Raw genomic sequence first — 22682 nt, 5'->3', positions numbered from 1 at the left:
GATGTAAATTTGTCGAGCGTAGCACTATTACTGGCTATTCCCTTCGTAACACTGAAGATAAATTTGATGTTCCCCTTCCCTGCACCAACTTCCTTGAAAACAGTTTCAGGTATAGTGGCGCGGTGTTATGGAACAGCTTGCAAATTGCAACTCACTTGCGGCAGGCTAGATCTCTATGCTAGATCTCTAGGCTAGATCTCTCTTTCCACGCTGGCTGCGGCAGCTTCTTTAAGCTTTACTAGTTTATTTTATTTATTAACTCGTGAATGCGCGCATGGTCAATGAACGAGTTATCATAATGTGAGGGCAATCTCGACTCCAGAGCTCTACCCTTTTGCGCATGACTGACGGCGTATTACGTAGTCAAAGCCGAGCGGCTCTGGGGTCGAGAATGGATGTGGGGGGAAATGTGACTCGGTTGCTCGATTGGTCGTAAACTTTCAAATATGGCGTACTCTCACGGCTCCTTTAAGTTTCTCTCCTCCTTCAATTATAAAAAAATTACGTTTTTTGGAGTTCGAAATTAAAAGAAACAGCCAAAAGAACACTCAACAACAACAACAACAACAACAACAACAATATTTCATTATTTGCCAATAAATCCTTAATCCCCTGGCTCCGCTGATAGCAGTGCTAATCGAGGCGGGCCAGGATAATCAGTAAAGAAGAGGAAAGTATACACAGTAAAAGATACAGATAAGTAAATAGGTAGGTAAATACGAAAACAGATTCTGAGTCTACAAAAACAACTATGTAATTAATTCAAGTTGGCTACGCATTATGTTGTTGACACTCGCATATAGTCTTCGTACGTTTTTATTTTGTTTGTAGTTTTAGATAGGTTTCATTATGAAATCTTGTAAACAGTGTTTTGAGTTGATCGGATATGCAATGATGTACTTGAGAAAACCGTGGATAAATAAAGTTATTTGATTTTGATTTGATTGATTTGATTGATTTGATTGATTTGATTGATTTGATGGATGGATGGATGGATGGATGGATGGCCATGAGTCGGAATAGATTACTGAGACTTAAGTGATTACTCATCTAAGGACACAAGACTGTTACTACCCCGTTTTCACTATGACAAAATCGCTCAAATTGTTGGTGCTGTTATATGAGCAAACTTCTTGCAACTTGAAATGAAACACTCTTGCGAGATAAGTTGCGGATGAGTGACAATGCGCGTGTAACATCTTAGACTCGACTACAATCCGCTGTTCGGGAAATGAGTAACCGAGATAACCGCAAGGCTGATGTGACTGCTTAGAAAACTTTTAAAACACGACAGCGACATGACAGAGATCAAACCGAGAATCAAAATGCAACCATGGACAGCTGCTTCGAGCTGGTTGGCTCTCGTCAGCACGGTGAAGCAGCAAAAGGTAGAGTGATCAACCAACACGAGGCCACGGCCAGTCGTCTACTAAATGCATGTGGCAATGACTCCGGATGAGCCCAAATTCAGATGTTGCCAACTTCATAGCGCGTGACTATGAACTATGAATAAAGAATCTGAAATATCATGCTGCTGTCGCGATAAGCCAAGTGAGGATAGACATAACCATCCTTCACCGAATAAATGGACAAAACCATGTAGAAAATGTGCAGCATATTGGATATGAAAAGATCTACGGTGCAAAATATAAAAGTAAAGAATAAACTGCAAAGGACTGCGAACGAAAATGCTGCAATTGTATGAGCTCGCGCTCATCCCCGAAGAGGAGGGCTTCATAACACTTCAGTTTCGCTCGTACTGTCGGAAACTGAAACTGAACAACGTTGCATGTGTAATACATTACAGTATGTAACGTGTTTTCTGCAACTTGCAATGTAATGCTGACAAAAGCATTGTATTGATTGCATTGCAAATTGCAGAACAAAAAAATCCCTTTTGTAACAGCACCTTTTCGTTTGGAGGGTTCTCCCTTGACAGCTCTAGGAGCGGTCCGGGAGGGGGGGGGGGGGCATCCCCAACCTTTATCTTTACTAGTAGGACCTCTTTCAGTGTCTTAGTCTTTTCGCTTTTCCTCGAGCTGTTATTTTACTTGGTCGTTTACTTTGGTTTGATCCGTTTTTATAGGTTTCATCATCATCATCATCATCATCATTATTATCATCATCATTGTCATCGCCAACATAATCAACATCGTCGTCATACTCGTCATCATCATTATCATCATCATCATCATCATCATCATCATCATCACTTATTTCCCCACAAACAACACCGCGACTAAAACTCGTTTAAAATGACTACAGATCCCTCTCAAATTACACAAAAGACACAAAAACAACCCCACGCTGAAGTAGATCTTGTTTTATTCAGTCCACATTCACGGCTACATTCAAAGACGGTATTTTAGCTTTCAAACGTGTAAAGGCCAAGCCCTTGGGCTATATCTTCAATGGTCTGTCCACGCGCTCGACAGTTCACACCAGGAACACCTGAAACAAAGCCATGCTGAATATTCTAGCATACAAATCTACCGCTGGTTGTTGTATCCTGTGTTATACATTGATTGTGTTTACATGGAGTGTGATAGATCATTTCGGATTATGTAAAGTAGATACAAGCCCTTTATATAAGGGATATTTTGTTGTACAGTGTGCAATAGTAAACTGTGTTTTGTTGTAGATAACTCGTTCCTTTGGGATGATCCATTCATGTCATGGTGCATCAAAGGAATCAAAGAATCCACTCTGGGCAAAGATTCCTCGGTTTCTTTGATGCACCATGCTCCGAGTGATCTTGGATTGTTGATCCTGATCTAGATCATCTTAAAGGTACGGTCCTGGTCAGAAATCCTTTCGATACCGGAGGATAATCATTGTAGAACTGTTTACCCAACACATTCAAAGTCAAAAGGCTATCCCAAGATCATGGTTTCAAAAAACATTATAAAGCATATCTTTTGGAACAATTCTTAAATGAAAAATGAAGTGATCGAGATTGAATTTTACATTTTTGATAGATGGTTCGTTAGATAAGACCTCGGTTTTATTTATTTATTTACATTTGGGATTTTGCTAAAAATGAAGTGAATCTCACGGCTATAAATCGATAGTGAGCTTGGGCGACCTGTGGTAGAACTATCTCTCTGAACAGACTGGCCGAACAGGAGAACCCGGGGCCTAACCCGGGGAGGGGGGAGGGGGACTCCCATAAAAAAGTGACGGGGGTGATCAGAATTCTGTTTCGTGGGAGTGGTCTGAACATTTTTTTTTTTACTACTAAGAGGTACCAAATCAGTTGACTGACCTTTACTTCCTCTCATATTCTTCGGCTCGGTACGTAAAAGGTATCACCTTGCTGACGGAAGTCATATTAGGTTTTAGCACTCTATGGGGGTATCAAACGCCGAATTGTAACCCCTAAAAGGTACTACGATCACCCCCTTTACTTTTATATGGGAGTTCCCACCCCCCAGGGATTAAGAAGAGTGTTCTGGTCTTGCTTTGAACAAATTGTTCTCTGGGATCAATTGAATATTTCCTTAATTTCGCTCCCTTGTAACGGTTAAGGACGCAATCGCAAATGCTATTTGGGAATTATTTTTCAGCTGACAGCATTTATTTTTATTTGGAGATTTTAACGTGGGCGAGGCAAGTGCCTCGTCTTGCCTCAAGCAAATTACGGCCCTGAAAGTACGGTTTGCCAAAACTGAGATAGAACCAGAGAATAGTTTTTGCTTGCCATCATTTGTTACGCAAAGTTTCCCTCCACCGTTGCGTCATAATTCGTTGAAAAGATTCTTTGCGGAATCCATCCCAGTTTTTTTAAAGCCTGTTTGTCCTAACGATTTTAGAGAGATTTTTCGGTCTTCAGTCAAGATTTTGTCTTCCTTGTTACGTTGAACATCGGGAAGAATCAGGGGACCATACGATTGGCGTAAAATATCAATAGATTCATACCCCCATCTTAGACAATGACGTGGCACATGTGACGCGCCCAATAGTAACAAGTTTCCTTCCTCGATTACAACGACGTGGTCAAGTTTTTGCTAGGCAAATTTGTCGCCAGTTTGTCCACAAAAACTATACTTAGAACTCCCTACAACCCGAGATTTTTCTAGGGTAAATACTACCTTTATCGAAGAATGTTCTGAGATAATTTGAGGACGAGTTGAGGATTTCAACGACTTACTGTTGGCTAATATTTTCTCGTCTTTTCAGCTTTGGTTTCAAGTCATCGAAAACGCTTGAACATGGGAGGTGTTTTTGCTAAATTGTTCCAAGGACTGTTTGGCAAGAAGGAGATGAGAATTCTCATGGTTGGTCTTGATGCCGCCGGAAAAACCACGATTCTTTACAAGCTGAAACTTGGTGAAATCGTTACAACCATCCCAACAATTGGTAAGCCGGCGACATCGATCGATCGAGATGTATCGGCAGTTCGTTCTATTTCGTGTATATTATTCTCTGCTCGATATTAGTTAGTTATAATGGTTATGAACTTTTGTTTGCAGGTTTTAACGTAGAAACAGTGGAATACAAGAACATTAGTTTTACAGTGTGGGATGTAGGTGGCCAGGACAAAATCAGACCACTTTGGCGACATTACTTCCAAAACACACAAGGTAAGCTTTTTGCCGGTTCGTGACTTCGAAATGTTGTGCAATATATATGGATCGACAATGAAAGTATCTTCCATTTTTCTCAGCATTTTTTGAAAAGTTGTGCTTGGTTCTTGTATGTTTGTCGCAGTAGCGATTTATTTTTTTCTTTGATTTAATGTTTTAGGTCTAATCTTCGTAGTGGATAGCAACGATCGGGAACGTGCTGGCGAAGCTAGGGATGAATTGAACAGGATGTTGGGTGAAGATGAACTTAGAGATGCTATACTTCTCGTTTTCGCGAACAAACAGGTATAAAAAGTATAAAAATAACTAACATTATGCCAAGATAGTTGAGCTGCGGCGTTCGTAAGAGTGTATGGACAGGAAAAATGTGTCAAGATTTGCCGCAACTACAAAAATATTTCCTCAAGCCATATCGAGTCCTTTTATTTGATGTTACTTTAGTTCAGACTGTTTAATTATCTCTATGGTTTGGATCGGATTTGGCCTGTGGCAGTGCGTAAAAGTTGCTCTTCATGGGTTGTTACAGCACTGCTCTTTTGCTTTCAATTTGATTTGTAACGCCTGGCTCAGAAACCTTGTGCGTCGATCATTTTGAAAGTTCCCCAGACATTTTTACTTTTGAAAATTGGCTTACCTTTGGGGCCAAAATTCCATTCAAGTGCCCTCCCCTAGCACTGAAGTTGATGGTCAATACCAAATAGGGAGGGGGGGGGGGTTGAACAAATTGATTCACCCTTTACAGCCAAACTGTCTGTATTATCCAGGTGTCCGTATTAAGTGGGCCCTCAAAAAAAGTTGTCTCGTCAAGACTAGAGCAGACATTTTTACGGCAACAAAACGTTTAATTTCGTAACTGTAACAAATTCAAACAAAAGTCACCTTATGCTCATGTGTCATAGTCTCCAACTAAAATTATTTTGTTGTTCTTGAAACACGACAGCAGAAGAAAGACAGACAGATCAAACACTTCACAATATTTTGACCAGTAGAAATCTTTCATTATTTGAACAGGGTACAATATCTACAATTAGCACATAATTGTGACAATGAAAATAGACAGTGTGCAGATAACCATTTCCTTAACCCATTACGCACCGTGCCGGCCAAAACCGGCCGTGATTTCGGGCACATCAGTGCGCACTCCTCGTTTGAAGCCTACCATAGAAAGGAATTTTTTGTCCCCTATTGTTCTCATTGTCTTCAGAAAGGACTGACCAATCAGAATTCACTTACTGCTATGACTTTTGTTTTTATCAACCTAGTTTATGCGGCCCTTGTAAAATCCCAACGTGCACATTCTTTGTAAATTCTCTTGACCAACAATAGATTTCATTTTGAGATCTGTATGTACTCCGACAATGCACAGATGACGTCAAAACATGGTGAGAACAAAGAAGTATGAGTGACTGATGTTCTTACCACATTTTGACGTCCTCTGTCTGTTATCAGAGTACAGACCCACAGCAAAATGAAGTCTACAGAATAACAGCAGGCAAGAAATGATGTTCAAATAACAACACGCGGTTTTAAAAACTGAAGAAACTGAAAGATGGATGGAGGTCATCCAAAACATTTATTTCAAACTTAAAACTGGTGTTGTTAATAGAAAATAAAATCTGTTGGTTTTATACAATAGCAAAGACATTTGACCACTGAGGGAGCATCATGTTGACTGAGCCGAGTCCAAAATTTCCAAGCAAACTTTTAGACTACTACACACATGCAATTGCGATCCTCTAAATTAGAGTATAATCCAAAAGAAGTTCACCTACAACATATAACCTTCATTCCAGAAGGAATTGCTGACACCCAAAAAAAAACCAGCATGTCAGTCGCTTCACAGCAATTTGTGATGAGTTACATAGTAAAGGAGTATCTAAAATTCTTAAAGGAAAAAAGTAGGCTTATTATTAGTTTTCAATCAATTTGCTTTTGAAATTAAAGAATTTTTAGTTTTGATTTTCCATCCAACACTCCAATGCATTACAATTTTTACTGGCTAAAATGGCTAGTGAAAGCACGTATAGCCAGAACTGAATTGTTACCAGTCTGTGACTTGTTCGCTACCATTAGTCTTATGCCTGCTGGGTGCTAATCTGGCGACTTATGGTTTTTCTCAACGTAGCAGTACTGCTGCCATTGATGTTGTTGTTGCTGCTCTGTAATATGATGTTTGTTGTCTTTCAGGATTTACCAAATGCAATGAATGCAGCAGAAATTACAGATAAGCTCGGCTTACACAGCTTAAGAAACCGCACATGGTACATACAAGCAACTTGTGCAACAAGTGGAGATGGTTTATATGAAGGACTTGATTGGCTTTCTAATCAGTTGAAAAATGCCAAGTAGTGCAGCCACAGCAGCAAGCAATAAGCATATGGAAGAGACAGTTGTGCAGGGAGAATAGCAAAATCCAATGTCACTAAAACACTCATGATTGTACTTTTCATGTTAAATAGTGTCCCTGCTTTATTTTCCTAGACAATTTTTTTTATTGTTGTCTTGTGCTGTTAATTTTTTTAGAATTCACAGCGCAAAATAACTGAACAAGTGAACAACTTTCCCGTCGCATTTTCTCTTTTTCATCAATGTACATTTTGGTAGAGGGCCCAATTATATAGACAAAAACTCGTCTATAGTTGAACTTGCTATGCAATGTCCACAAATCTGAAGCTAGTCACATGTTAAATGCCAAAGTTTTTTTTTTCATGTAAAGCAAAATAATAAAAAATTGTAGTATGTTGTGAGTATTGCGTATACTTAACAATTATTCCACGAGCGCGCGTTGGATATGAGATGATAGATAGCCAACTAGGCGCGTAGCGCCGAGTTGGCTATAATCATCTCATATCCAACAAGCGTGAGTGGAATAATTGTTTTATTAAAAACAATCAAGAAATATTGCTAGATTTTGCTGATTTCACTTTGCAAGAACACTGAGAAGACAACTTAATGGTCTCTATTTCTCGGGCATGGTATAATGGCTCATATACCATGGCCGCTAAGCCAATCAAATCGTTCGAATTGCATTATACAATGATCCAGTTTTTAATAATTACATGTATCCTGCAAAATTGTGCGGGATATTTCTTGATTCTTAGCTGATGAGGCCATAGGCTGAGTGAGCCAAAATTAGGGGATATTCCACAAGATTGAGCAGGATAATATTGTTTTATTACTCAATACATTGATAACAAAGCACAGTTTTATTGCAGAAAAGCTGGAGACGATCTTGATTTTGCTATTTTTATCACCAACACTAAATTACATATATCGCAGGAAATCTGTTGACTATGGACAACAAATTTTCAATGCATTGTGACCATATTTGGGCATTGTTACAATGTGTTGAATAATAAATGGAAATATTGAGCAAAGGCCTCGCCACCTTTGCTTACTGTTTTCTCTCCTGATTTAATTATGGGGTCAATTGCTGGGCCAGCAGAGTAAAATGTTTTGGCTGGAAATGTTTAAGGAACAAGCCTTGTTTCTGTTTGGACATCAAACTTCCAAAATTGCAGCCCATCAAAGATGGAGAATGGAGTTGAATGTGGTTTCTTCTGCTCTGTATATATTGGGTCACTGTTGTTGTAGAGTGACCTTGTGATGTTTTGTTGTGTACCTGTAATCAACGTCGAACACTGGAAATAATTATTTCCCACGCTAATTCATGGTTATGTTTGGGTTTGATTGGAGAAAAGGGACCTTCAGATGTAACTGCGAGTACGACTTGTCAACTCTACTTTGCATGGTTTAGGTAACCGCTTGTCACACCAGTCATGCTTTTAGGGTCTCCTTATCTGATCATTAGCGAGTTTATGCAAGAGGACGGCTGATGTGGCGGGAGGGCAAATTGTGCTTGTGTGACCAACGTGACGGCCAAGTATTCGTGACTCAAGATTGTAACATTCCAACTGCTCATGGTTTTCAGGTTGTCACAGATGAGAAAACACCAGTTTCAGTCGAAAAATGCCTAACATTGTGAATGTACTTAAGATGTCATTTTAGTCACACAACAATATTTCACCGTCCTCTTCCCTCAGCCGTCCTGTTGCATAAGCACACTATTAACAACGGGAAGGAGGGAGAGTTCTGGGGATGTCACTGATTTGAAATTTGAAAGTAGTACTCAAACTCTGATGCGAAGGTTCCACATTCCAACTGATAATGTAGTAGGCAAAGCAATCAGCCCGCAAAAAAATCGGTCCATAAATACTGACGACTATAGTTCCAGTCTTCCCTCAGGAAGCCTTGGGCTGCTCAAGTTGTCTGGTTTTGTAATACCCATCATCCTTTGAAACGTTTTGGTAATGTGTCCTTGTTTAGAAACTATGTAATTGAATTTAATAAAATTTATTCCCAATGTTCCTATTACTTTACTGAGTGAGTGTTGTAGCTTGTTCCAAACTACAGGAAAAAAAACACCCATGGAAGTGTGAGCAGTTAAAAATTAGCGGTGAAAACGAGGAGGGGTTGGGGAGAGATGTTCCCCTACTTCGTTCTTGATCGAAAAAGAAAAAAAGTTAGAAGAAAGAGACTACATGCAGTCTGGCACGGAAGTAAAAAATATTTACAGAAAATCTGTGTTGGGTTAGACCCCTTCTAAAATGGTATATTGGTCACTGGGAAAATAACGTAAACGGGTAGTTGGAGGTGACTGTTCAACTAGGCATGTCAATTGTTCATCTGCCTTGGTTTCAAATTACCCAAATTAGTCTTCTTCAAACCCCGTATAAGCAATTTTCTCGTTTCCTCCCAGCCTTGTCCTCCATTTTGAACGATCGTGAGGCACCATGGGAAGGTGACCGTTGTTGGACCGTTTCCCGTGGTTTTCTTTTGTGTGCATGTGCATTCAATTTGAGATGGGCGATATTACTGTAGTTTTGCTGTACATGTAGTTTTTTTTTTCTTTTTTTTTGCGTTTGACGCTACACAGCGGTGTTGGCCAGTACCAAACACATACGCACAACCATATCACCCAGACAGTGGCACCTGCCAAGCGTAAAAATATAAGAAAATTTCGTAAGAAATAAGGGGGATGCTACCCACAATATTACCCGCAATTTTCACCGACCGGAAAAAGGCGCCTGCCCATGCCCCGCAACGGAATGCGCGAACCGCGAGAGCTCTGGAGACGAGAATGCCATCCTTTGCGATATCCTAAGCGTCTTCACTAAAATCAAAGCTTTTTTAAAAACTTATAACTCCGTACAACCGGTGACTTTTCCAGGGTAAATACTACCATTATAAAAGAATGCCCTCAGACAATTTGAGGAGGCGTTGATGACTTTTCCAGCTCACTGTTGGCTAACAATTTCTCGTCTTTTTCAGCTAGTGGTACGTTAACTTCGATCGCGAACATGGGAAGTGCTTTTGCTAAATTGTTCTCAGGACTGTTTGGGAAGAAGGAGATGAGAATTCTTATGGTTGGTCTTGATGCTGCCGGAAAAACCACGATTCTTTACAAGCTGAAACTCGGTGAAATCGTTACAACCATCCCAACAATTGGTGAGTTATGTGAGCGCCGTTTTACGCGATCGACAGTTGGGTCGTTCTAATTGGCGTGAACCGTATTTAATTCTCCGCTCGATGTTCGTTAGTTTGTCTATGATTTTGAACGTTTGCTTGTAGGTTTCAACGTAGAAACAGTGGAATACAAGAATATTAGTTTTACAGTGTGGGATGTAGGTGGCCAGGATAAAATCAGACCACTTTGGCGACATTACTTCCAAAACACACAAGGTAAGCTTTTTGCCGGTTCGTTAATTCGAATGGATGGTGAAGTTTTTCAACTTGTTAACATTTTGCTTGATGTCTGTGTATTTTTCGCAGTCAGGGTTACTTTTTTCTTTGACTGAATGTTTTAGGTCTAATCTTCGTAGTGGATAGCAACGATCGGGAACGTGCTGGCGAAGCTAGGGATGAACTGAACAGAATGTTGAATGAAGATGAACTTAGAGATGCTATACTTCTCGTTTTCGCGAACAAACAGGTAAGCTTAAAAAAATTACAAAACATTCGTAAAATTTAAAGTGATGTCAGGGCAGTTTACTTATAGTAGTTGTGTTCGTAAGCCTGCACGCAGACAGTAAAAAATGTCATGATTTGAGTCGAGATAAAAGAAATTGTTTTCGCTATCACGTTTATATTTTATGCTACTCTAGCTCAAAGTGTTTTAAAACCGAAATATTTAGCTTATGATTTTCAGCTCATTTACACCGCGATAGTTTCTAAACGGTGTGTTACACTGCCCTTTTGCTTTTCATTTGGTGTATAAAGCGCTACATCAAACGACTTGACAACTATTCAAACAACAATAAACATTTGATGCCTTAACAAAACGAACCATTGACATAAAACCTTTGATTCCTAGCAATGAATGTAAAAATATGCATGGAATGTTGCTGTTGAATTTTGAATGGCGTTGTTGTCTTTATTCATCCCATTTTTAACCACATGATATCCACAGGCATTTATTTATTAAATCCAACGTCGGATTGGTTTTGGCACCAATTTTGAGGTCACAGTAATGGTTGTATTTTGATGAGACACCAGTTTTGGTCCTCTCTGTAGTGCTGGTATTACAGTAGAACCTCCCAAACTCAAACTTGATTAACTCCAACTCCCGATCATGACTACAACACCACACGAGTACATACGGGTAACATACGAGTAACATACGGAACATACGGATACATACGAATACATACGAATACATACGACTAACACACGAGTAACATACGAGTAACATACGGATACATACGACTAACATACGGATACATATGAATACGTACGAGTAGTACGAATGTTTTTATCATAAAGGAAGCTCTAATTATAAGCCTTGCAAGCATTTTTCACGTCAGCAAACTCTTACCCGGTTCAGTTTGAGGGGGGGGGGGGGGGGGATGTTGATCGACCCCCAAAGGCTTTCGTTAAATTTAGTCACAGTAAAATAAATTCACATGGAGTGCAAAACCATTAGCTTGCGCTACAAGATGACAATATATTTTGGATGCGGCTGACGTTGTATGATGTCAGCAGATCCGCCATCTTGATTTTACTATTTCACCTTAGTTGGTTATGAAATGGCAATAAATCAGTGCAAAATCAAGACAGAAAGCTTAAATGTAACCATGTACATGTAAAAATGTTGAATTTTGGGAACAGTTGACACATTAAAAAAATTCCCCAAGCTATAAACGAACAGTTGCTTAAAGTTTCAGCAACAGAGTAAATCTCCTTTCCAAAATTTGCAAAATCTAAGGGGGGTGGCGATCAACATCCCCCCCCCCCCCCCCTCAAACTGACCTGGGTACATGTTTGCTGACGTAAAAAATGCTTGCAAGGCTACTTGTATGTTACTCGTATGTTAGTTGTATGTATTCCTATGTATCCGTATGTTCCGTATGTTACTCGTATGTTACCCGTATGTTACCCTTATGTACTTGTGTGGTGTTTTAGTCATGATCCCAACTCCCTGCCAACTCAATCAAAATCTGATTTCCCCAGGATTTGAGCCCATGCATTTAGTCATTATTTATCAGCTAATGTGAACTCATTTAACTTAAACTCCCTGCAAATTTGAACAAATCTTACTTTCCCTTGGCTCAAACTTACATGGATTGATTACTTGAACTCTTTTTTAAAAATGTTGGTCACGATGTCAGAACACAGCTAACTGATGTGTCAAAATCTTTAATTTATTTGTAATGATAACATGATTGTAATGTATGGAAATGTCCTTAACTAGATCTCAACCTTTCAGTTTGTTAAAATTTTGCCTTAAATTACCAAACTAAACATTGTTGTCAAAGGCTCCTATAAAACAAGTCTGACTCGTGATTGATGTGAAAGAATGACAAAACCAGAATATTTTGTTATTGACAAGATATTCAATACTAACCCTACTAACTTGAACTATTTTTCGTTTCCCTTGGGCTTTCAAGTTAGCAGGGGTTTCCTGTGTAGTCATAATTTCCTCTATGCATCATCATCATTATATTATTATAATTATTATTATTATTATTATTATTATTATTATAATTATTATTATTATTATTATTATTATTTGTTATATTCATATATGTTTAGTGTGTAGTAATAAATATTATTAATATTATTATTATTGCATGATATTAATAAAGGAAAATAACAGGAGATGTAAAGAATCAACCATAAGAGGACACAGAAAAAATCTGAGCCCCAGATGGGATTCGAACCCACGACCCTCTGTGTTCTAGATCTGATGCTCTTTCCTCAGTAGCTCAGAGGTTAGAGCATCCGTTCTAGAACACGGAGGGTTGTGGGTTCGAATCCCATCTGGGGCTCAGATTTTTTCTGTGTCCTCTTATGGTCGATTCTTTACATCTCCCGTTATTTTCTTTTATTATTATTATTATTATTATTATTATTATTATTATTATTATTATTATTTATTATTATTATTATTATTATTATTATTATTATTATTATTATTGAAGATTTCATTTTTGTTTTCATAAATTATTTACATAACTTGCAGACACAGGTCTGGGCTAGTTATGTTACACTCAATCATTTTCATTACATTCAAACAGTTTATACGTATTCATAGAACTTCTTAAATATAGTTAAAACTATATTTGCGTTCTGGCAGATAATCCATTTCTGACAGTGTTCAAAAGGACAGCTCTTTGTCAGTTTTCGTTATTGAGCTTAGTCCTTTCCTTAACTCCTCATGCTAGCCTCCGAGAAAGTCGAAAACAATATTGATTTGTTTAACGCTTGTGTTTTTATAAAGCTTTTTGATGCCTGCACGTAGTTCTGTGTAAATAGGTTTTAATAGTTCTTTTTTCTACTTTTAACTTGTAAATAACAATTTGCTTGGAATATGTTAATAAAGAGATTATTATAATAATAAAAAAATTATTATTATTAATATTATTAAAATCACTAACTTGAACTCAGATTGAAATTTTGATGTTTTATCATCTTTCAGGATTTACCAAATGCAATGAATGCTGCAGAAATCACAGATAAGCTAGGCTTACAAAGCTTAAGAAGTCGTAATTGGTACATACAAGCGACTTGTGCAACAAGTGGAGATGGTTTATATGAAGGACTGGATTGGCTTTCTAATCAGTTGAAGAGACAGAAGTAGTGTGGTTACACCTACACTGTACAAACAGTAGACATGGTTTAATAGATAAAAAGCCAATATGGTAATACTGGGAAAAATCACATAATGCAATGCCACTAAAATACCTATGACTGCACATTTCATAGTATGTACATTGTAGTGTTCCTGCTTTTATTTTCTTAGGAAATCAATACATGTATTTTGTTGTCTTGTGTTGTCAATTTGTTTTCTTAGAATTCACAGTGAAAGTCAACTAAATCTGGAAACAACTTTCCAGTTAACTTTTGTCTCATTCGTTATTATAATAATTATATTGCTAGGGCTTGGTGACTTTGACAAAAGCCTGTTGTAGTTATCGTCAATCATCTGCTTTCTAAGTTTCAAAAGACTAATCTGCAATCTGTAATCCAATCTTATGTTCTCTTATGAAATCAAAGTCTGCTTCATAGGAATGGTTTAGCAAGCGAAATGCAAATACAGTGTAGAGCCTCATTGCAGGTTACAAAAGAGTTCAAGCTAGCCACATGTTTAATTATACCAAAGTTCTTCTGTTTTTCCAGTACAATAAAACAGTAAAAAAGTTGTAGTTTTCTAGTGTTGTATATGCAATTATAATAGGTAGACATTGCGACCTTGGTTTGCCATTTTCTCTCATTCTAATTTCAATGTGGGATCAATTTGCTAGGCTAGTAGAGACATTTTTAGCTGGAACGGTTTTAGAACAAGTCTGGTGCCCGTTGTTGACAAGTAAATAACATCATACATCTTAATAAGTTCTGTATTCAATGTAAGGGTTGAGTTGTATTTGGTTTCTCCTGCTCTGTATATATTGGGCTTTTTAGTAACATTGATAATAAACCCCTTCAGGTGGCTGGAATATTGGAGGATAATGCCCAAAGCTGAAACATTGTTCTTAAAATGAACTGTGGAATTTAGCGGACAATCTTTAAGCTGAGGGCATTTTCATTCAATATATCAGCAAACTGGAAATCATAACCCTCCAATTAATTTCAGAAATGCACACACTTTACTGTGGAAAGGACAGAACAGCCAGTGATGGTCATTGCCTGATTGCAGCCAAATAACTGTTAGCTCACTAGTTTACTAGATTTTATTAAACTGTGATTTGATTACAACAATTAACACCTAAAACTACGATGTTCTCTCTTTGGTTTTGTCATTAAAAATATAGGGTGACTGTTATCAAATCAGACAACTGTTGTTGTCTGATAACTGCTGTCCAATTTTTTACCCCATGACGTGTTTTGTCCAATGGGAACAAGCAGATATTTATGGAACTGGCCATGACAAGTTTGTTTGAAGAGGACCCACCTTGTCTGGGAAAGGGGGGTATTGAAGACACCACCTATCTCATGAAAATTACAGACAAAATTTTATTGGCTTGAAAATTTGGGTTGACACAGAAATACTCAGCTAGCAAGAATCAGTATTGTTAGATAAACAAGAAAAGTGACGTTTGAATCTCATTATCATTTTTTACTGCTGGATAGAGGGGTAGCTATGCAATAGAGACACCATTTTTTGAGTTTGATGAAGGGGGGCGGGGAGGGGGGGGAGTGCAGGGTGCAGGCAGAGACTGCCATCTATTTTGTGGTGTGATGGGTCCTGTTCGAGTATAGTAGTTTTTACCACTTCCTTATAAGATGAGTTGTAATTTTAAATTTTTGATTTTTTTTCTTGTGTAAGTGATATCAGTAACTTAGTCATGAATGGTGTTGAGTTTGATTGGATGAAGACTGTGTCCTGAGCAGTGCAGATGCCTTCATCAATGACAAAGCAACTAAGTCATAACCCATAAGAAAATCATTCTATACCGATAATTTTGGTAAATTATACAGTATATTGTTAGTCTTCTTTCAGAAATAAGTGGCCATCCATTGAACCTGATCTTAATGTATCCTAATGTAACAACAAGTATGTTAAGTTTATTTTATAGTAGTGTGACTGGATTCTAATAAAATTGATTCCCAATGTCCTTATTAATTTTCTGAGGTTTTGTAGACTGTACTGTAATGTACTTTACTCCAAAAAAAAAAAAAAAAATAATGCTCAATGAAATTAATGCAAATTTAAAAAACAAAACAACAGCAACAACAAAAAACAATGTTAATTTAAAACCTCTGGTGTCACAGTAAACATCCATGTTAAAGTTATGTCTGGTATTTTATGGGTTGTCAAGGTAATAAAAGAGTTGAACCCTAGGACGAGCCACTTGTAAACTTGCAGATAACAAAGGAATGCAAAATGTTCAACAAGGCATGCATTTGTTGTGGTTCCATTTTATTGTTGGTTGATTAATTTTTGTTTTTGTAGTTAACAAATAATGAAAGAAATGCAAATTGAAAAAAACACAAAACAAAACAAAACAAAAAACTCATGTTAATTTAAAACCTCAGTGTCACAGTTTAAAACATCCACGTTGAAGTTATGTCCAGGGTATTTTATGGGTTGTCAAGGTAATAAGAGAACTGGGAAATAAAAGAACATTAAGGGCCAGTTATTTAAACAGAGTCTAACTTAGGCCACGGCTTAACAATAAGATTAATCAGTGGGCCTCAAAATCTGTTCGTAAGTGGTTGCCTTTAAGTTGCATTTAAGCTTTTTAGTTTTCTATTACAGTCAGCAGCATACAATGTTTAGATGTGACTGTTGGCAAAATTGAAAATGGCTTAGAGTGTGGTTTTTTAAAGCACCGTCTAAACTGACCATTAGAGTATTCCATGGTAACAACTTTTGAAACCTACGGCGAGCCACTTGAACACTTGCAGGTATCAAAGAAATGCAAAATGTTTATCAAGGGATGCATACCGGTATGTCATGGTTCCATTTTATCCTTGGTTGAATTATTATTTTCCTTTGTTCTTGTATTTAACAAATGACAAAATAAATGCAAACTGGAAAAAAATTCATGTCAATTAAGAACCTCAGTGACACAGTAAATGTCCATGTTGAAGTTATGTCTGGTGTTTTCTGGGTTGTCAAGGTAACAAGAGCTAAAAACAGAGAACATAAAGAGTCTTCCACAAATTTTGAAGCCTAGGACGAGCCACGTGTAAACTTGCAGGTAAACAAAGAAATGCAACATGTTAAACATGGCATGTATATCTCTACAAATTTGTTAAAACTCAGGTTTGTTTGAAGAGAAAGAAGAAAGAATTTTAAACCTCTTGTACTTGGGTAGGTTGTGTTGACCAATTTGAAACTTCAACAACCAGAAAGCCCACCCTGATTAAATTCAGTCTCAAACTTGCTGTTTTATTTATGTTTTGATTAAGTAGATAAATAAAAGGAAAAAAAACCCACTTTTTTCATTTTATTTATTTGTTTTCTCCACTCCTAATACTAATGCACAAGTATTAAATAGTTATGTACAAAATATATTAAATAAATTACAATTAACTCGAAAACAATAATATTCATATAGGGGAGCAGAGGAGAGGGGCATGCTGTGCCCCTTATAATAGGCCAATTTATAAACTAACTATTTAGTTAAAATTATAAGTAGAATAGAAAAAATGAATATAAAATGAAAACAAATATAATATTGGGAATGTTAATCAGTAACTGACACAAGCAAACTCGTTAAAAAAATACAAGTGCCCCTATCAGGAGTCGAACCTAAAACCTTCAAATTACTAGTTCGGGTGCTCTACCACTGAGCAACAGGAGACTTGTGGTTTTTTTTTTTAGGAGAAAGGAAAACCAAAGAAAAAAGCTTTGAGCAAGAAAGAGAACCCACAACAAACTCGATTTACATGATGCCAACTCTGATTTTTTTTTTCAGGTAATGTTTAGAAAAGATTTCCAGAGAAATCTCAAAGATTCCAATTAAATGCCAGACATTTACAAAGAGGAATTTGGAATGTTCATTTCATTCTCAGAAATACTGGTCATGCACGTTGTAGACTGACTGTAATAAATTCAAGTGTAATTAAAATAACCACAGGAAAGGTTCTAGGGAACACCATTTTATAGTGAGATTTGCCTTCCTTTCCAGGGGGAACTCCCATGTTGAAGAAGTGGGGAAATACAGTAAATATATGTTATTGAACTAGCGTGAGGTTCATATTGGGATTTATTGGTGGAGTTCCTTTTTGGCTAGATCCATAGACTTGCAAAAAAAGAGGAGACCACCATTTTCCCAATACAGACCAAACAACCTAGTTCAATAACGTTTTTATTATTATAGGCTTACGCCCTTGTTGAAATCTAGTCCACATGAAACTTGCTCATGTTCAAGCAGTGCGAGAAAAAGTGTAAGAAAGCCTTTTCAATGCTGACATAAGGGTTTGAACCGCTCATACTTCATAAGCTTAATTTAAAACATTTTTGTATTGTATTAATTTTGCCAAAATTAAAACAATTTGCTCCTTTCAAACGTACGTTTTAACGCAAGCGGTCCATCTTTGGCTCAGGGAGCCAACCAAAATGCTCCTTTTCAGCGCAGACCAGTTCAGCTATATAATAAATTTAGTTAAACTCCAAAAGCAGTTTAAAGTGAGTGTGGCCCAAGGTTTAATTGACTCCCAAAATACAGTCCCTGTATAAAATTTTTCTCTTCCCATTATCTGGCCAACCTAATTTTCTCAAGTGAAAAAAAAAAAAACCTTACCAATTTCACTGCCTAAACCCTTTTAGGTTGTTTCCAAGTTTAATATGCCTTGCATATATCTACGAGTGACTGACATGACATCTAAAATTAGCTCTCGCAGGAAATATGTCTTCCAACACACTCTAGAGTGATAGTGGCTTATTACAAGAAGGGAATGATTTGCAAGGATGGTATAATCAATTAAGGCACACTTGGAATCATTCATTACTTTTATTTCCCATTTATACTTGTCTACTTTTTTTAGCCTTTCTTTCGTTCTTTCTTTCACATAACTGACCAACCCACTTGCCAGAGACAGAGCGCAATATTGGAAATGAAACATTTTATGGGGATGTCCATAAACTTGAAAAAAATGAATAAATAAATAAATGAATTTAAATAAATATAACTAAATATTAAATAAAACAGACTCATATAAGTACCCAGCCAAATCATGCAACTTTCTGCTTAATATAATCCTATTTTCTAGATTTTCACAGCATCAAATCCTTGTAATTTTTGCCCTGAAAATTTCCTAGTAAATTATACACGTTTATGAACAACAGCCATATCTTTTGCGAGTAGTTTTCATGCTTGTCGAAGATGTCCATCTTTCTTTCTGCGGATGAAACACCTCCACACTGTTTAGGTTATCCATCCCATTGGAACCACCAACGACAAACAGCAGCCCATCGACAACTGCTGTTCCGACTCCACTGCGAGGTTGTTTCATGGGAGCAATTATGGTCCATGTATCAATTTCAGGATTGTACATTTCAACACTTTCCAAGCTCTGCCCATTGCAACCACCCACAGCAAATAAGCGACTGTTCAGAACTGCAACACCAACCATAGAACGCGGAGTTTTCATGGGTGAAACTTGCTGCCAGAGATTTGATTGACTGTTGCATCGCTCAACTGAGGCAAGGTCTGATACACCATCATATCCACCTAAAAAAAAAAAAAAGAAAAAAATCAGGATTCTCAATAACTTTTCCAACAACTGCTGAAAAACGGCATTACATTAGGCACAAATTGGCAAATAACCAAATAATATTGCAATCTCTTTTCTGTATATTTATGGCAGACTTACCACTGACACCCTGCACAGATATTCAAAAACCTTGAAGGTGTGTGGTATTTAAGTGACTTTGAAGTATTTACTAATAGCCATAAGATCTACCTTAATCAGAGGAATTTCCTTTGTTCGAGCTGCTAAACCTATTTAGCACCCAAAGTAATAGCACCTCCACCAGCCCCAGAAGACAAAAAAAAGCCCGGTCTAGGTAGGGTTAAAAAAGTTACTCTATAAAACATACCTACTGCATAAAGTTCACCATTCAGTGATGTCACACCAAGCATGCTTCGTTCTGTGGACATCTCAGTGATCATGCTCCACTCTTGAGTACGTGGGTTAAACCTCTCAACAGTGTTGACAGTCATCTGTCCATTATACCCACCCACGGCAAACAGAAAGCCATCTAAGATGCCGACGCCGAGGCTACTTCTGTGCTCAATCATACTTGTGGTGACTGTCCATGTGTCTAAGTTGGGATCATAATATTCCACCTGCAAGAAAATATGTCAGGTTATCAAAACTTGAATAATAAATTCATTCCAGAACATGTAAAAATACCTGATTTAGAGCAGCAATCCCATCTGATCCACCCACAACATACAAGACGCCTTCCAAAATGGCCGCAGCTAGTCCTCGGCGTGGTGTTAGCATGGGTGATACCTCACACCACGTGTCTGAAGAAGGGTTATATTTTTCCACGGTATTAACTGTGTGTCGACCTAGGATGACAGGTAACTTTGATCATCTGATAAACATGTCATTTATAATTAAGTCACTGGACAATGGGCTGTACATGGCACAGAGGGAAACCTCATTGTTGTGGAAAGTTTTATGTAGGTGATACATTATTTTTCCAAATCAAATTTGGAAAATGTGTTAAACTGTGTACAGAGAGAAGCTGGAGAAACCTGAGTAAAACCCTTACAGCAATGTGAGAAAAAAAATCAATTGAAACAGAAAACGTTTTGAATCAACTAAAACCAGCATTTTTCATCCTCCAAAGAACCTCAAAATTCACTAAATCGTGTCCCGTGGACTGGGAATGAGTCTTTGCTCAGGACAATGCTGATGACGTGGCAAATGCCTCGAAGGGTTGTTTACTTCTCATTTCTGAAGTATTTCCAACGTCAGAGCTTTTTAATACATTGTTTTGGCGGCGCGCAAGATGGAGACACTTTTAAGCGCCAAATTTAAGACTTCGGTTCGATTTATTTCACAAGGTGAATGTTTTACCGCCTAAAACCTACATATTAAGAATCAGAAAATAATAATAATATCAGAACAAGAAATTTTTTACTTCATAGGCACTTTAATCTACAAAATTGATTATGCTAAATTAGGGATTTGGGTTCTGGCCAAACAGTCAGACAGCCAGTTCTAAGACCACACATCCAAATTTACTTTGTACAGTAGTATGTGTATGCTTCAAAAAGATGATTGCCAATGACCTGTCAGACATGGTTCCGGTGTTTTACCTCTCATGTGCAACACAGCAGTGGTTCAACAAGGGTATGATATCTGAATCAATTTAGTTGGGCAGACTTGAATCGGGCATGGAAAATTCTCAAATTATATTATATTATATTGTCAAAAGGATATTGTGTGAATTGACTGTCACGCCAAAGTTGAGCTTGACTGTATTAAGTACACCATCTGAATCAACTCGTCATATCAAAGTCAATCTTGATGCAATAATTATTAACATTGACTTTGGTTGATTGATAATCAAGATTGACTTTCGCAACCTGCAGCGCCAGGAAATTGTACATGTATGTAAATATAAACATCAAATAAAGTTCAGTTCAGTTCAGCATTTGTTTCTTATAGGTAAGTGCATGAACTGGCCCTCTGTCTGAAGTGTCAGTGGGTTTCTTGGGGGGAGGGGTTAGGTTGGAACGACAGCCGCCCATTTAGAATATAACATAACTACCACAAACATGTCTCACCAGGGCTAATCTCTCCACCAACCACATAGATCCACTCTGCTTGGCCGTACAGTTTGCGTGGTCTCAATCGGCTGCACTGATTCATTTCACTGCGCAACTGAGGGTTTAGATGGTACGTCCTTGCTTCCTCAAAAAGATGGCCAGTGTTGGAGTTACTTGTAATAAATCCGTCATCCAATACTTTTGTCACCAGGAATTCCCAGGCCATCAATGGGAATCTGATGATCTCAGCTAACATGGGAATTTTATCAAGTCTGTCTGCTTTGTTGTATTTTACCCATCTTAGTGCAGCCTCATAAACTTCTTCCTCATGGCGGACATACAAGGCATCTTCACTCAGAAGCTCAAGAACTTCATCAACAGAGCACTGAAAGAACTCTTCTAGCTGTGTTGTTTGGTTAAAATTTCGCATAGCGTACTGATAAGCTGTTTTACCTAGCGCAAAGCAACCATGGCTGTCAGCAAATCGCCTTATGCCAAGGCAATTTGAAGGGTGCAGTTCATGCTCTAAAAAGCGGCAACATTTTTCAACCAAACTCTCGACTTGAAGTAAACACGCAACAGTTAAGAGTGATTGCACGTTCTCAACTGTAATACGCGCCTTAGCAACGTAGGCGAACTCGACAACCATGTGAACGACCAAAGGATCCAAGTTGTTTAACTCGACAACATTTTGCCTGCTCTCTGCAAGATCGCCTGTAAACATGGCGTTGAAATACGGGCTAACAGCTGCTAAAACAACACGGTGAGCTTTGATCTCTGTCCCCGCGACCTTCAGGATTACATCGCAGAGTTCTTCGCGTTTTCGTAGATTTTCCAGCGCTGTGAGAACCAACTGTGCGTGTTGAAGCCGAAGCATGAGGCTGCCGGTCTCGCTGCAGTCCGACATAGTACTTGCACCACTGCCATCTTTGGCGGCCAAAAAGGATCGCTTGATTTTTCGCTTCAAGTCCATGTTTGCAGTAGAAAAATCACGCCTTCAACTCCTTCAAGCAAAGAGTACTTCCAGAGATCAATCTCACATAGTCGGATTTCTGGTTACATAAACGAGAAGCCGGGAAGCAAAATAATTACCCATGAGTCTTTGCAGCTTTGTTAGCTGGTTTCAGTCTTTCACTGACACACGCTGAGGGGTCTGGGATTTGCCTTCTTTACAACTGGAAGTAAAATGAAAGGAACACGAAGAACGTAAATGAAAATGGATGAATGAAAATGAAGCTAGATGAACATGAAGATTAGTGAATGAAAAAGGAGGAAGGTGTATGAAAGCAAATGAAGGTAGTTGATGTATATCATTGATGGGAAATGGAGGAGGGTTGAGGTGTATGAATACAAATGAAGG

The 22682-nt window shown here is 37.9% G+C and overlaps 3 protein-coding genes across 3 annotated transcripts; 2 read left to right on the top strand and 1 right to left on the bottom strand.

Moving 5' to 3' along the window:
* The first annotated feature begins 3946 nt into the window (after positions 1-3946).
* LOC146461813 (ADP-ribosylation factor 1) lies at positions 3947-7333 on the top strand. The gene is made up of 5 exons (XM_085086484.1): positions 3947-4080; positions 4180-4359; positions 4473-4583; positions 4747-4871; positions 6774-7333. Exons 2-5 carry the CDS (start codon positions 4212-4214, stop codon positions 6933-6935), a joined length of 546 nt encoding a protein of 181 aa, XP_084942610.1. The 5' UTR covers positions 3947-4080; positions 4180-4211; the 3' UTR covers positions 6936-7333.
* A 2376-nt stretch (positions 7334-9709) lies between these two features.
* On the top strand, positions 9710-14856 carry LOC146461812 (ADP-ribosylation factor 1-like). Its single transcript, XM_085086547.1, has 5 exons — positions 9710-9817; positions 9918-10094; positions 10218-10328; positions 10454-10578; positions 13564-14856. The coding sequence occupies exons 2-5, from the start codon at positions 9947-9949 to the stop codon at positions 13723-13725; spliced, it is 546 nt and encodes a 181-aa protein (XP_084942673.1). The 5' UTR covers positions 9710-9817; positions 9918-9946; the 3' UTR covers positions 13726-14856.
* Positions 14857-18525: 3669 nt separating this feature from the next.
* Positions 18526-22408, bottom strand: LOC146461811 (kelch-like protein 12). Its single transcript, XM_085086491.1, has 4 exons — positions 21341-22408; positions 19953-20113; positions 19636-19885; positions 18526-19267 (listed from the first exon to the last, which is right to left on the bottom strand). The coding sequence occupies exons 1-4, from the start codon at positions 22293-22295 to the stop codon at positions 18870-18872; spliced, it is 1764 nt and encodes a 587-aa protein (XP_084942617.1). The 5' UTR covers positions 22296-22408; the 3' UTR covers positions 18526-18869.
* Between the last annotated feature and the right edge of the window lie 274 nt (positions 22409-22682).

This window comes from Pavona decussata, unplaced genomic scaffold (assembly GCF_977016875.1).
Source record: "Pavona decussata unplaced genomic scaffold, jaPavDecu1.1 SCAFFOLD_195, whole genome shotgun sequence".
Classification (NCBI taxonomy): domain Eukaryota; kingdom Metazoa; phylum Cnidaria; class Anthozoa; order Scleractinia; family Agariciidae; genus Pavona; species Pavona decussata.
Note: the sequence above shows the minus strand (reverse complement) of the source record. Positions and strands in the feature narration are given on the sequence as shown.

What these genes read in the sequence shown, in the direction of transcription:
- LOC146461813 (XM_085086484.1), top strand. Translation starts at nt 4,212, where the DNA reads ATGGGAGGTGTTTTTGCTAAATTGTTCCAAGGACTGTTTGGCAAGAAG. An exon ending in TACAACCATCCCAACAATTG is followed by an intron (nt 4,360 to 4,472) that starts GTAAGCCGGCGA and finishes TTTTGTTTGCAG; the next exon opens with GTTTTAACGTAGAAACAGTG. An exon ending in TCGTTTTCGCGAACAAACAG is followed by an intron (nt 4,872 to 6,773) that starts GTATAAAAAGTA and finishes GTTGTCTTTCAG; the next exon opens with GATTTACCAAATGCAATGAA.
- LOC146461812 (XM_085086547.1), top strand. Translation starts at nt 9,947, where the DNA reads ATGGGAAGTGCTTTTGCTAAATTGTTCTCAGGACTGTTTGGGAAGAAG. An exon ending in TACAACCATCCCAACAATTG is followed by an intron (nt 10,095 to 10,217) that starts GTGAGTTATGTG and finishes GTTTGCTTGTAG; the next exon opens with GTTTCAACGTAGAAACAGTG. An exon ending in TTACTTCCAAAACACACAAG is followed by an intron (nt 10,329 to 10,453) that starts GTAAGCTTTTTG and finishes TGAATGTTTTAG; the next exon opens with GTCTAATCTTCGTAGTGGAT.
- LOC146461811 (XM_085086491.1), bottom strand. Translation starts at nt 22,295, where the DNA reads ATGGACTTGAAGCGAAAAATCAAGCGATCCTTTTTGGCCGCCAAAGAT. An exon ending in TGGTGGAGAGATTAGCCCTG is followed by an intron (nt 20,114 to 21,340) that starts GTGAGACATGTT and finishes CTGTCATCCTAG; the next exon opens with GTCGACACACAGTTAATACC. An exon ending in GGATTGCTGCTCTAAATCAG is followed by an intron (nt 19,886 to 19,952) that starts GTATTTTTACAT and finishes ATTTTCTTGCAG; the next exon opens with GTGGAATATTATGATCCCAA.